Below are 14832 nucleotides of genomic sequence, written 5' to 3' on the forward strand. Positions count from 1 at the left end.
CGGCATTCTCTCTAATACAAAGAGACAACCTTTAATCAAGGCACTGTTTAGTTTGGTGGCCAACAGTGTTGGTTTCCTTCTTGATTTTATTACTAGAAAAATACATCAAATATTTCTGTGATGAGTTAATTCCCTGAGCATATGGGATAGGTTACTCTGAGGTTTTCAGAGATTATGGTTGGGGCGGGGGGGGGATAGTTTTAAACTTGTTTCCTTGCTACAAATAATATGTTTTTAAAATTCTCCTCTGCCTCCCTAAGTGTTCACTTTTAAATTGTCTGCAGCAGGACAGTGTGAGCTAATAGTATGACACCTTGTTGGTTTTCATACGCAGGCATGCAAAGCTGGAAATTTACATAAGTACAAATAGTGTGTATACTGTGTAGACATTTGCTAAAAGTAGCAAGGGAGATCTAGGAAGGAAGATACATGCCTGGGAGTATGTGTATAAGCAGTGCTGGTGCAGAAATGGATGGGCACATCTCTGTTGCATGGCTCAGGAGGGATGTGTGTGGGGATGTGCATTCCCCCCTGAGATCCAGTGCAGGGCAGTGGCTAAAGAGTTGGACAAGAATCTGGGAGACCTGGGTTTGAATCCCCACTTGTGCCATAGAAGTTTGCTGGGTGACCCTGGACCAGTCACACGCTCTCAGCCTTGCCTATCTGATGGGGCTGTTGTGAGAATCAAGTGGAGGACAGGAGAGTGGTGTCAGCTGCTTTGGGCACCCACTGGAGGAGAAGGATGGGATGTAAAAGGAGTAAATAAATGCCTTTCAGCCAGCAGTTGGTAAATATGTTCAGTGGTTGCACTTAACTCAGGGAGGGGGAGGGCACTTACTTAAGATGTGCCATTGGGTCATTTAGTAATTTTGTTTTATTCTTGAAATTAGGGGTCATAAGGTAATAATCCTGTAAAAAAAACCACATAGCTTTGTCTCTCTTTGCTAAGGGACAAAAGATCAATCCCGCTTCTCATAGTAGGCTGTTCAGCAAAGCCGAATTATACAAGTGATGGCAGGTTGCCTAAAAAAACTTCACGCCCCGAAATAGCATAGGTGTGTAAGTATGTGAAGGAGCACAGTTATTTCCAGTAATCCTAAGAATTTAAGGTAGCGAAGAAATCAAGATCGAAGTGTTCTCTCACTGATTCTCATTTTTATCTGCCTAATGCCTAGACTTGGCACACTGCAGAGAAATGAGGAGCATGGAATTCATTCCCGTTTTATTCATTTGTGCCACTTTGTCCCCTCAACAACAAAGCCAAAGGGAGCACAGTGTACAGAATCTCTCCTTATATATAATTGTGAAGTGGAGTGGCACTTTCTGAACATTCCACACGCTCCTAAATCAGTTGGCTCAGAAGCTGTCCCTATCCACTGGCTGCGTTGCCTGAGTCCCACCTCCAACGTTCTAAACAGTTTGCAGTTCCTCTCTCTTCTGTAGCCAGTCGGAACACAGAGGTCATTTGCATATGTGGCCTGATTGGCCTTTGCCGCTAACATTCTAAACTGGTTGCTGTTGCTGTTGGGAGTCATTGAATGTGTCCTGCGATAAAATACATCTCCCAATCTTCCCTTAAACGGTCACTGGAGTTGCCAGTCTCCCTGTGGGGCCTAGAGATCTCCCAGAAATCACCGTGTTCCCAACCCACACCACATCATTTCCCCTACAGAAAATTTCCCAGCTATTACAACTGATCTCCAGATGACCAAGATCAGTTCTTCTGGAGACAATGGCTGCTTTGGGCAGTGGACTCTATGGCATTATACCCTGCTGAGGTCCCAACTCCCCTGCACAAGTCTTGGTCAACCTCTGAATGGACTTGTAGGGTGGGGGAGCTTGATGAGCTGCTAAACATAAAACATTCCATAATAAGGGTGTCCCTATCTGCAAAGCTTTTTGCAGGCTGATTTGAGTATTGCCTAGACATTGGAAGTAAGTAAGGATATGCTCATAGACCTCAGCAGAAGGTTCAAAAGGGAGCAGGAGTTTCCTTAAATGTATTGGACCCAGATACTTTATGTCTTTAAGGGGTAATGCTGACAGTGAAGCGGTTGTAATACAAGTATTACATATTCTGTGGCTAGCACCTGTTATCCTTTTGAACCAACTAAAGTTTCTGGATGGTTTTCAAAAGATTTCATACTAATCCAACCAGGAAGTACTATGAATGGTGGTGGTGGGCAAGCCTTTAATTAAAGGTATTACCACGAATCAGTAAGTGGAGTACAGGGACCTTTTCAGTTGCTTGTCACTTTAGATGTGCCCACTTGCTTTTCACACTGCCCCTGGCAATTGATTGATTTTGGAACGAAAACGGTGTGCAAACAGGTTATTGCTCCGTTACCAAGTCCCCGGGGAAATGTCCATAGTACCCTCACACTTTACATTCCCACTGTATTGGAGGGGTATTCACGATGGCATCCTAAGTGTACAATGACTCCTTCCTAAGTCCGTTGAAGTCCATGAGCTTAGAAGGGTGTTTCTCTGCTTAGCGCAGCGTCTGCATTGTGAGTGTGGGTGACTCGCACCTGTTTTGTTTTGTTTTGCTTCCCATCTACGAATAGCAACCTCACCCCAAGAACCCGAGTGACAAGCCCCGGAGCAAGAAATCCAAAGACCCCAAGCCCAGAGTGAAGAAGCTCAAGTACCACCAGTACATCCCCCCAGACCAGAAAGGTGAGAAGACCGAGCCGCAGATGGACTCCAACTATGCCCGCTTGCTCCAGCAGCAGCAGCTTTTCTTGCAACTGCAGATCCTGAGCCAACAGCAACAGCACTACAACTATCAGACGATTCTTCCTGCCCCGCTCAAGTATGTCAAGTGTTGGCAAGCATTGTCTTTTTATTTTTTTTAATCCTCCATGGGAGCGAAACCAACCTCTGATAGGGAGAAATCTCTGCTGCCCAGGCCCACTTGGGTATTGTGGGATTTTGCGGCAGGTCGAGGAGAAAGTTGGGTTGCTGCATTAAAGAAGATTTCAGCTAGAAGAGAGCAGTTTGAGGAAGGGTGGTGGGCCAGTGTTCCCTCTAAGCTGAGTTAGGGTGAGCCAGCTCACAGTTTTTTTAGCCTCCAGCCCACAGATTTTCGCTCAGGAAGGGATGGCTCCAGAGCAAACTAATTTACACAGTAGCCAAATCGCTTGCTCACAACTTTACTGCTGGTAGCTCAACAAAGGCCCTGTTCATACGAGCCCATTTGGGCTGGGAGCGGGATGGAACGGGGGCGGAGCAAACGGCCGCAATCCCACCTCAACATCTGGCGAGCGTGCCGTCTCCGTCCCTGATCCGGCCCAAATGGCGATACCCCGCTGCAAAAACGAACCACCTATCTAGGTGGTTGCAGCCGTCTGGAGCGCCCCAAGCAGGCCGTGGGATCGGCGGCGCGTCCTTGCGCCGCCGCATCCCAGCCCCCGGCCGTACTGCGCATGCTCGGGCATGCGCAGTTCGGCAGCCTCCCCCTCCCATCGGGCTCGTCCTCCCCGGCGTCTGCTCTTGCCGGGGAGAAGAGGCGCCGCAGCCAGGGGATCCGTGGGATCCCGCCGCAGCGTCTCAACGTTGGAGCGGCTCTATTTAGCCGCGCTTTGCCTCGTGGTTTCCCTGCCGTGTAGCAGGCACCAAAGTAGAATTTTTGCTCACAAGACTCCACAGCTTAGAGGGAACATTGGGTGGGGGGAACCTGTGGTGTTTCTGCATGTGTGGGAACAGCACAAGCTTCATGCCATACATTCATGTTAATACCGATAACGTCTAAATATTTAAACTCTGCAACCCAAGTCTGTGATCTGCTGTGCAGGGGGGAAAAGGATACAACTGGTGCAAGGGTCATTGTAGTGGCACAGCTGGGCACACAAATGCCTGCAAGACACTGCAGCACTTTAAGATGATTCAACAGCACTGTGTATGAATCAGAGGTGTCTGTTAGGAGGGTGGCCTGTGATAGTACTAAGTACAGCATTGCCCACTTAAACGTGACCAGGATCAGCTCCCAGATTTACACACACCGTGTGAATTCCAAAGCCTGTAGTCCAAACGGACTTCAAAATACTGACTAACTTTACTTGGCACAGTTAAATGCCGGCACATCTGAGGGCTGGGCTGCTAGATGCTGCCACCAGAAAGAAATAGCGCCATGGTTTTGCCGAGTGTGAGCTACTGCTCATGTTGGACATGTGACATGGAGGTATTTATTTCATACACCAAAGCTGAACTGTGTCTGGTGGGCAGAGCCTCGATCTGGGGATTGTGAAAGGTGCCAGGAGCAGGTAGGCTGCCACCAGTGTTCCCTCTAAGCTGAGTTAGTGTGAGCTAGCTCACAGTTTTTTAGCCTCCAGCGCACACATTTTCATCCTAGCTCAGGGAGGATGGCTCCAGAGCAGACTAATTTATGCAGGAGTCAAATCACTTGCTCACAACTTGAATGCCAGTAGCTCACGAAGTAGAATTTTTGCTCACAAGACTCCACAGCTTAGAGGGAACATTGGCTGCCACTTTTCCTTCTCCAGAAAATGCTGGTCAGCTCACGCACAACCGTTTCAGGATGATGACATGCCGGTTAGTTCAAACTGCATTGTGGTTCAATGCATAGAAAAACATTTTTTTGGATGCAGTGTATGAAATATTTAAATCTCATTCCGACATGAATTCCTTCAAACAGTTTTCATATATAATATTTTAATATTATAGTCTGGCTCATGTAGCATACAAGAAATGTTTGAGTGAAATGGACATTTACTTGAGATTTTTAAAATAATGTAACGTAGCAGAAGAGAAAGCCGTTGGTATGAGCTTTAGTTGTGTCTTGTGTGTATTTTTTTCTCTCCGAAGGCCGGTGAATGACAATCAGAGCACCAGTGGGAATGGACAACTGACCGCTTTGAACAGTAGTACATTGTCAACTGCAGCCAGCACTCAAAGACAGAACAATACTATCTCCAATAGAAAACCAGGACCTCTGCCTCCTAGCCTGGATGACTTAAAGGTAAACCTAGTACTGCTCTGACTTTTCAGAACTGAATGTTTTTGGTGCAGAGGGAATGCTTTCTGTGGAGTGAGAGGATGTTTTCCTCAACCCCTCCCCCCACGTCACAACTTCATTTAGCTCTTTTGGCCCTGTTTTTGAAAATGTTGTCTTCTTCCAGCCAACCAGGGATCATGTAGTCTGGCATTGCATGATGACATGAAAAAGCCAGTTCCCAGAGAAGGCAATGCTTGAAGGTGGCTGAAAGATCAAGAAGCAATACCTTCCCTGAATGTTATATGTAATCTTGGGTGCTTGGCATCAGTTTAAGCCAGGCAAAGCGAAGATTTGGTATGTGTAAAAGGCAGAAAAATGACAAGCCGTGTCTGCATTATATGGTTTAAGATAACATAGCACTGGGAATAATAAAAATAGATAAAATTAGCAAAGTGTATTTGCAAATGCAAGGTGTACAGTCCATCAGAAATACGAACAATATCAGGTTTGGCTTTGCCTCTTTTGCCGTGTCTCTGAGGGCCTTTTCCTTCTTTTTAACTACCTTAATGCTTAAATTTGAAACATGGCCACGAACTAACATTTAAAAGACCTGAGAAGGAAAACTTTGACCTTGCTGGAAGTTCTATTGTGGTGTAGCTGTCCTGAAACATATCAGTCCTGGGAAATACTGGGTGCATGAGATAGCAAAACAAGCGTTTTTTCCAGAAGTGTGATAACTTTTCCATGTGAGTTAGCAGAGTTCCGTAAGCTTTTTCTCCCCCTGCAGTTGCTATAAAGGGAATAGATTCTAAACCAGAGTCAAACAAACTATGTGGTCTTCTCCCGTTTCTAGCATTAAGAGCATTAAGAAACAGCCCCACAACGTGACCTCATCCCAAGGCATTGCTCCTCTGGCAGCTCCTGACTGTAGTATGGTCAGCAGCGGACTTCTCTGTGGAAAAAAAGCAAATCTCACAAAAGACAGTCAGTACCTTTATTGACATGAATTAAAATTGAACAAAACCAGTATTTAAATATCCAGGTAAAAAGGTAAAGCTAAAGGTTCCCTTGCTCGAAAGCCAGTTGAGTCCGACTCTAGGGTTGCGGTGCTCATCTCCGTTTCCAAGTCGAAGAGCCAGCGCTGTCCGAAGACTTCTCCGTGGTCATGTGGCCGGCATGACTGAACACCAAGGCGCACGGAACGCTGTTACCTTCCCAACGAAGTGGTCCCTATTTATCTACTTGCAATTTCTTGCTTTCGAACTGCTAGGTTGGCAGGAGCTGGAACTAGAGAAGGGAGCTCACTCCGTCATGCGGCACACTCGGGTCTCGAACTGCTGAACTACCGACCTTCCACAGCCTGCAGTTCATCGTCTTAACCACTTGAGCCACTGCAGCTCCTAAAATATACAGAGTACAATCCAAATCAATAACCTCTCCAGAACTTTAATTTATATTCCCTGATTCTCATAGCAATCAGAAGAAACCTTGCTACTGAGAGGGTAATATGGGAACACTGATCTGATAAGAGAAGGGAGACAAGCCTCACTTTTGGGAGGGCTATGCCCGTTATGAAGAACAGGGCTAATCAAGACATCCTGCGCTTTGACATAAAATTCACATTGAGGCAGAATACGAGCAGTCGATTCTGGTTCCCTACTACTGCATGGGCAGATTCTTTTGTGGTAAGGCAGATTCACAAATCTCCCTCTGATGGGAAGACACTGAATCACGCAAGCATAAAGGCACAACCTAATCGAGGAGCTGTAAGCTGTTGTAAAATAGGCAACTGGAAGCCCCTGTCTGGTGCTATAGTCCTTGACACTGAGAAAATGTCCTTGGTGTTATAATGTCTTCGACACTGAGAAACAAACCCTCTGTAGAGGGGAACAGGTTTTTCCTGCAAGGGACCAGAGGGTTTGTTTCTCAATGTGGAGGACATTGAGAGATGCTGACAAACTGGGAGATAACTGGGTGTAAACATGAATGTAATTGACCACTGGAGCAGTGTAGTGGAGAGCTTGTTGGCCTTGGACTGGAGTGGCCCAGATTCAAGGCCGGCTATGAAACTAACTGGAGAGCTTGGGTCAGTCGCTGTTTCTCAGCTTCACCCACCTCACAAAGGGTATCATGGGGATAGATGTGAGGACAGGGGGAGCTATGCACAAGATCCCCGAGTCTCTTGGGGGAAGAGCTGGATTAAAGACAAGGGGTTTTTAGTAAATGACTAATAACAGTCCTGATGACCTTCTTGAATTGGTCATCTGTTTAGTTAGGGAGCTGCGGTGGCTCAAGTGGTTAAGACGCTGAACTGCAGGCTGTGGAAGGTCGGTAGTTCAGCAGTTCGAGACCCGGGTGCCGCATGACGGAGTGAGCTCCCGTCTCTAGTTCCAGCTCCTGCCAACCTAGCAGTCCAAAAGCAAGAAATTGCAAGTAGATAAATAGGGACCACTTCGGTGGGAAGGGAACAGCGTTCCGTGCGCCTTAGTGTTTAGTCATGCCGGCCACATGACCACGGAAACGTCCTCGGACAGCGCTGGCTCTTCGGCTTGGAAACGGAGATGAGCACCGCAGCCCTAGAGTCGGACTCGACTGGCTTTCGAGCAAGGGAACCTTTACCTTAACCTTAACTTAGTTAGGGAAGAGCCTGGCCTGAACCACAGCTGGTGCTTCAAAATGAATGAGGTCATTGCTAAGGTGTCCTGGCTTCACAGATATTTTGCAAAGCCTTCTGTGCGTGGAAGGAGAGAGACCTCTAGTGAGTCCTCTAGTCAGTCTTCGGGGGTTGAAGCCAGCAGATTCTCAGCTTTTACAATAGAGGAAAACAGGAAACTGAAAGTCGTTTCAGTCATTTGATTACACACACACACACACACCTAGCAAAGGACTGTGATCCTGCAGACAAGACATTATCACTAATAAAACTGCAGAGCTCTTGAGCGTACATCATTTCTTTACAATTCTGTACTTAAAAATGTAAATTCATGCACTTAACCTTTTGCTTGATCATGGCCCACCTGCTGGGCTTCAAAGTATAAAGTCCTGAGCTGACCGTTTTACCTGTGTTACACTTTGGGTGGTTTTCTTAATTACTCAGTTAGTTATTACACACATTTGCGCACCATTCTCTCCAAAAATATGTTCAAGTAGGTTTAAAATAACATCACATCAAACACTACAAACTTAATATTAAACATAAGATTCTGGCTGCTACAAAAAAAATCCTCTGTGCCTTAGAGATGCAGATATATAACTACTGTAACAGAAAACAAATTCTTCCTCCAAAATACCAAACAAGCTAAGCACTTTGCCTTTGATCTGGGGCTTCAAAAGAGCTCTCACTTAGGCACAGGCAGTTGCCTCTATAGGTAAAGGTAAAGGTTCCCTTGCTCGAAAGCCAGTCGAGTCCGACTTTAGGGTTGCGGTGCTCATCTCCATTTCAAAGCCAAAAGAGCCAGCGCTGTCCGAAGACGTTTCCGTGGTCATGTGGCCGGCACGACTAAACACCAAGGCGCACTGACATTGAGAAACAAACCCTCTATAGAGGGGAACAAGTTTTTCCTGCAAGAGACCAGAGGGTTTGTCTCTCAGTGTGGAGGACATTGAGAGATGCTGACAAACCGAAGTGGTCCCTATTTATCTACTTGCAATTTCTTGCTTTTGAACTGCTAGGTTGGCAGGAACTGGAACTAGAGACGGGAGCTCACTCCATCATGCGGCACACTCAGGTCTCAAACTGCTGAACTACCGACCTTCCACAGCCTGCAGTTCAGCGTCTTAACCACTTGAGCCACCGCAGCTCCAAGTTGCCTCTGTACTGTAATGTTAATGATGTTCCTGCACATGCAAAGGAGGTTATGTAACCGAGGTGACAGTGAATGTGGAAGCCTCATGACTGCAGGAGCCTCACGTGTGTGTTGGAGCTTGCATGTGGAGTTTGTGAGAGGCTAGTCGGCCTTCACAGCCTAATTTTTCACTTACCTTTTTTTTTTTTTTTTAATATCAGGTGGCTGAACTGAAAATGGAACTAAAGCTAAGGGGATTACCTGTGTCCGGAACTAAAATGGATCTTATTGAACGTTTGAAACTCTATCAGGATCCTAATAATAATTCTGTCAGCACAAGCAGTGCACCAGCCGCTAACAATATAAGTAATCCCGGGGAAGTGGCTGCCGCAGTCCCTGTCAGTGCATTAAATAAGCCAACAGTTACTTCTGTTCGCTGCTTTTCTTCGGAAAACCCATCTACCGGAACTGGCAGCAAATCAACCTATATGGAATGCCTCAGTTCCTCTCTGCCCATTTCCCCATCTCCTTCAGAGCAGTCGAATCGTAGCACAGATGACACTAACATGGCGGACACTTTAACCGAAATCATGACTCTGATGTCACCACCACATCTCCCGGGCATGTCACCTGTTAGAGCATCTGCCGGTGAAGATGGCCACATTGGTGGGAGTGCACCAAGTACCGAACTGGCAGCGGCCGAAAAGGACCGCAAGCTTAAAGAGAAAGAGAAGCAAATTGAAGAGCTCAAGAAAAAACTGGAACAAGAGCAGAAGCTGGTGGAAGTGCTGAAAATGCAGCTCGAAGTGGAAAAAAGGGGTCACCAGCAGCCGTCCCAGACCCCTGCAAGTTCAGCGGCACCCACTTTGAATCGGAAGCATGGCAGCCCCGCAGTCAAAGAGGAAGGTGCTTTAGCGGACTGCTCTGACGGAAGACAATCACTGTCTGAAGCCGGCCAATCTTTGGGACAACCTGCCTCAGTGGGAGTCCAGAATCTCATTGCCAAAAAGGCTCTTGTTATCAAGCAGGAGGTTCCTTTGGCCAAAGCGGAACCCCAGAACATCATATCTCAGTTTTACGTAAGCTCGCACAGGCAGCCTCAGACAGCCATGGTGGCTCAGCCACAGGCTGTACTTACTGCACAAGGAACAGCACAACTGCTTTTGCCGCTCTCTCTCCAGGGTCCAAATCCAGCCACCTCAGTGCAGCTCCCCGTGGGCAATGTCCAAGTACAGGTAGGAAAGCTTTCCTCTGCTTTGGGCCACTTGAATCAGAGCCATTGGAAACGCAGGTCATTTCTACACTGAATTTCCTGGGGGAAACTAGCAGATCTTCGTGGTCTCTGTGCTTCACACCCATGGGCTTAGTGCGCACACGCTGAATCGATCACGCATGCCCAGTGGGACTAGGCGCGAAAATCCGTTAAAATAGAGCTTGCTACAGCACCGATCGATTCAGCGCGTGCGCACTAAACCCATGGGTGTGAATGCACAGATGACCACTCGAAGATCACCAGTTACTGATAAGCAACCTGTTTTTTATGAATTCAGGGATCATAAAATACTGACCTTTTAAATACTGTATGGCTGGACCAACAAAAGAACAAAGAACTATCTTGTAAAAGAATGTTTTGGGAGATGGGATGCTGGAGATTGCATATTCTAGCAATGAAAACCTTTTTACTTGGTAAAGAGCAGCAAGGTGAGGCCATTAGAGTCAGGGCTGCCACATGAAAAAGAAGGGTTAACCTTTTCTCCTTGCACCGTTTCCCCAACTTTTATATGATCCTCCATAGGAGGAAAACATAAGTGGTATGTGTTTCCTCCAGCAGAGTAAAGAGCCACTCTGGGAAGCCATCTGAAGTCAAGAAAATGGTGTAAGGGGAAAGAGGTTTTTGGAAAACTCCCTCGATCCAAATCTAGACGCACACTCCCATGCTGCTGTTTACCAGGGGAGTACTTTCGGATATCACTACTCAAAATCCAGTTTGAACATCTCCTGTTCAGTAAGCTCAGAGGAGCAACTGACCTGAAGGAATTGTACCTGTGGCTTTTCATAAGGGACTGCTTAGGACACATCTGGATGCTCTTTTTGGTGGCTTTGCTCCATCTGCAACTGTGGTCCGCCTTTCACATTCCACTGTCAAAGGTTGAGGAGGGTTTAAGGGAACAGCAAGGGGAGAAAGGAGCAGATAGTAAGTAAATCCTCTAGTGAGGGAACATTGTGTGTACAGAGATTAATAAAAGATTAGATGTTTTGCACATGCAAGTTCATACTTTTTAAAGAAGGTGCACATTCTTGTAATTTGGAAGACTGCTGGTGACTCAAGTGCATCTTTTTGAACTCTTGCAATAAATCCTAGCTGACACGGAGTTGGATACAGATGAGTCCAGGCAAGTAATAAGGTGAGGGGAATTATCCTAAATCTGTTAGGTTTTATCTAAGTCCTCTCCCGCCACATTTTCTGAAGCGTTACGAGGAACACATGCAGATGCTAGGCCAACAGAACCTCCCGTGTGTTGATAGCATAATAAAGGGCTCCCTTTCCCCCCCTGCAGTGCTTAATTTCTTTGTCTCTAAAGAAGACATCTTGTCATCTTATGGGAGGCGCTGTTACTCAAAGAAGGAATGCATGGCTTGAATGCAGAAGGTCCGAGAATCAGTCTTGAGCAACTCTGGTTGAAAGGGACTTTACTAACAGGCCTGGGAAAGACCTTTGCAGAAGACTTTGGGCAGCCTCGGGCAGCCTGGGCACGTAGAACAGGACAAGAGGGACCAGTGACCTGATCTGACCTGGCATTGTGGCATCACTGCATGTTTCATGTGTCAGGCCAAGGGACAAAGCTGAGCGGCACGTGCCTAGGAGGCGCTGCTGCTGCTGCTGCTGTTAAAGCTGCTGTTTTCTGTCTCCTGTGAAATCAAGCCATTCTCTCCCTCCCGTAGGCTCCACCACAACCAGGAATTCTAAACGTGGCACAAATATCGACTTCTTCCGGCTTGGTCCAGAACGTGCCGCAGATGCACGCTTCACCCCCTAAACCAGACAGTCCCCAACAGCATGTGCTTGGTCAGACACCACAGAACAGAAAGGTTGGTGATTTGCCACATGAGTAGCTGCAGCAAGTTAATTCCCTTCCTCGTTGCTTGTAAATTTACCCATGTGCTCTTTAGGTATAGGGTCTGACGTTAAACAGGATATACTGTGGAAGTGGCTTCCAGACTTAGTATTGCACTTCTTTATTAAGAACATAAGAGACGCAGATGTTGGATCAGGTCAAAGGCCCATCCAGTCCAACACTCTGTATTACACAGTGGCCAGAAATACCAGTGCCATCAGGAGGTCCACCAGTGGGGCCAGGACATTAGAAGCCCTGCCACTGTTGACACCACTTCCTGTGGCAGTGAATTCCAAGTGTTAATCACTCTTTGGGTGAAGAAGTACTTCCTTTTATCTGTTCTAACCCGACCGCTCAGCAATTTCATGGAGTGCCCACGGGTTCTTGTATTGTGAGAAAGGGAGAAAAGTACCTCTTTCTCTACCTGCTCTTTCCCATGCATAATCTTATAAACCTCAATCATGTCACCCCTCAGTCGTCGTTTCTCCAAGCTAAAGAGCCTTAAGCGCTTTAACCTTTCCTCATAGGGAAAGTGTTCCGACCCTTTAATCATTCGAGATGCCCTTTTCTGCACTTTTTCCAAAGCTATAATATCCTTTTTAAGGTGTGGTGTTCTGTCCCTTAGATTCAGGTTGAAGTTTCTCTGTGTGACCCGGAACAGCAGTAGCATGAATGCACTCTCAGATGCCTGATGGGAAGTCCCCTTGGTTTGGGGTGTGCAGCTTTCTGTAGAGCAGACAAATAATCCCACGTTCCTGAACATTTGTTTTGCTGACATATCAGCAGTGACACATGAGGAGAGTCCTTCACCAAGAACTCGATAAGTGAACTACATACTCAGTTTTGCATCTTCTCAGTAGTACTCAGTTAAATGACAATGCGTCTCAATCACGTTCAGATTTTCTGACATAAAACGTCTCTTACTTAACGCCTGATTTATTTGAAGCTGTGGCCCGTTCAAGCAGACCATTAACTTTTTATAATGAAACCGTCTTGTCTGTTGAAGGTTGTACAACCTCACACAAGCCTGTTCTGTTGGAGGAAGGCTCCTCGTTTAACGGAGGGGAATGATGATAGGTGATAAGCCCTTGGTTTCAGCCCCATACCTCTCACCAGCTGGCACAGCTTCCCCCCTGAATGGAGGTGCCTCTGTACCTCACCTTAGGGACCCAGCAGCCCCTTTTGCCCACTCACTAGCACACAGCTATACTCTGGCTACTGAGATAATCCACACGTGGAGGCCCATGGGTGCAGTGGGCTCTCAGATGCCCAAGACAACCCACAGAGGGTCCTCTGGGATCACGCACGCACAGTCACACTGTTGGTATGGAACATGGCAATTGCTATTTAAAGTAAAGGTAAAGGTTCCCTTGCTCGAAAGCCAGTCGAGTCCGACTCTAGGGTTGCGGTGCTCATCTCCGTTTCAAAGCCGAAGAGCCAGCGCTGTCCAAAGACGTTTCCGTGGTCATGTGGCCGGCGTGACTAAACGCCAAGGCGCACGGAACGCTGTTACCTTCCCACCGAAGTGGTCCCTATTAATCTACTTGCAATTTCTTGCTTTCAAACTGCTAGGTTGGCAGGAGCTGGAACTAGAGACGGGAGCTCACTCCGTCATGCGGCGCACTCGGGTCTCGAACTGCTGAACTACCGACCTTCCACAGCCTGCAGTTCAGCATCTTAACCACTTGAGCCACCGCAGCTCCTATTTAGCTGCTATTTAGCCAGTACTAAAGCAGGTTATTTTGGATGACTGGGTCTGATAGCAGTCGTTTGTAAATTTCAGGCGTGACTGTTGCAAGACATTCCATAGGGGACTGCCTTTGAAGAGTGTTCATAGCCTGCACCTGGTGTATCATATGACTAACTCATCTTAACTGTGAGGGATCCACCAGTGCCAAACTATATTGCAAGAAGATCACCAGCTTGAAAGCCCAGTCCAGTTAGTAGTTCAGAGATTTAAAGCATTACACAGCTAGCTCCGTCCTTTAGAGAACACTCCCTCCCACACCAAGACTGTTTCTTTGGCCCTTAAGATCAACAACAGATTCACTCACCACAGTAATTTTCATCCATGGGAGCACAAAGTAGTCTTTTCCCCATCATGGTTGTCCATCTTTTGAGGCTTTTCAAAAGCTGATAAGGCATTTGGATTCTCTCCAGACTTGATTTCCTTTAGGATTTATTGTCGTAACCACTGACTGTATTAGAGACTATTTTGCTGTCATTGTAAACCATGTTTGTTTTATTTGAAGTATATATAACAGGTTTAAATAAATTCTGTTTTTACAGGTATTTCCTTCTACCTCACCCAATGCAATGTTCTCCTATCAAAATCAATCTGTGACAACCTTCCAGCAGCCTTTGTTTAGTCAGGCGTCAAGTGCAACCATTCACTCAGGAAGCCAAGTGCAAAATGGACCCAGTGCTCCTCAGAAGGTACATCTCCTTCTCTGAACCACCAGCTAAGTAGTGCCAGAGAGAGGATTTGTCTGTTACTGTTTCAGACGAGGGGCTGACAGTGCACAGGCGCTCTTTGGAGGGTGGCACTTTGCAATATTCAGGCTGCAGCACAGAACCGGTCGGGTTAGAATGGATGAAAGGAAGTCCTTCTTCACCCAAAGAGTGATTAACACATGGAATTCACTGCCACATGAAGTGGTGGCGGCTACAAGCATGGACGGCTTCAAAAGGGAATTAGATAAGCATGTGGAGCAGAGGTCCATCAGTGGCTATTAGCCACAAGGTATAGATAGGGGCTCTGGGGCAAGTGATGCTCTGTCTTCTTGGTGCTTTGGGGGGGGGTGTCAACAGTGGGAGGGCTTCTAATGTCCTGGCCCCACTGGTGGACCTCCGGATGGCACCTGGTATTTCTGGCCACTGTGTGATACAAAGTGTTGGACTGGATGGGCCTTTGGCCTGATCCAGCATTGGCATCTCTTATGTTCTTATGTTAACCTCTCAAATGTTAAGATGG

The 14832-nt window shown here is 46.8% G+C and overlaps 1 protein-coding gene across 1 annotated transcript in view; it reads left to right on the forward strand.

Annotated features, from left to right (window-relative positions):
• The window catches only part of MKL2 (MKL/myocardin-like 2), a 152204-nt gene that overhangs the window by 132730 nt on the left and 4642 nt on the right, over positions 1-14832 (forward strand). The window contains exons 11-15 of the mRNA XM_015405428.1: positions 2568-2815; positions 4828-4981; positions 8964-9977; positions 11686-11832; positions 14148-14294. Of these exons, the coding sequence (XP_015260914.1) occupies positions 2568-2815; positions 4828-4981; positions 8964-9977; positions 11686-11832; positions 14148-14294 (1710 nt within the window). The remainder of the gene's footprint in view (positions 1-2567; positions 2816-4827; positions 4982-8963; positions 9978-11685; positions 11833-14147; positions 14295-14832) is intronic.

The sequence above is a fragment of the Gekko japonicus genome, unplaced genomic scaffold (assembly GCF_001447785.1).
Source record: "Gekko japonicus isolate JY-2015 unplaced genomic scaffold, Gekko_japonicus_V1.1 scaffold1527, whole genome shotgun sequence".
Classification (NCBI taxonomy): domain Eukaryota; kingdom Metazoa; phylum Chordata; class Lepidosauria; order Squamata; family Gekkonidae; genus Gekko; species Gekko japonicus.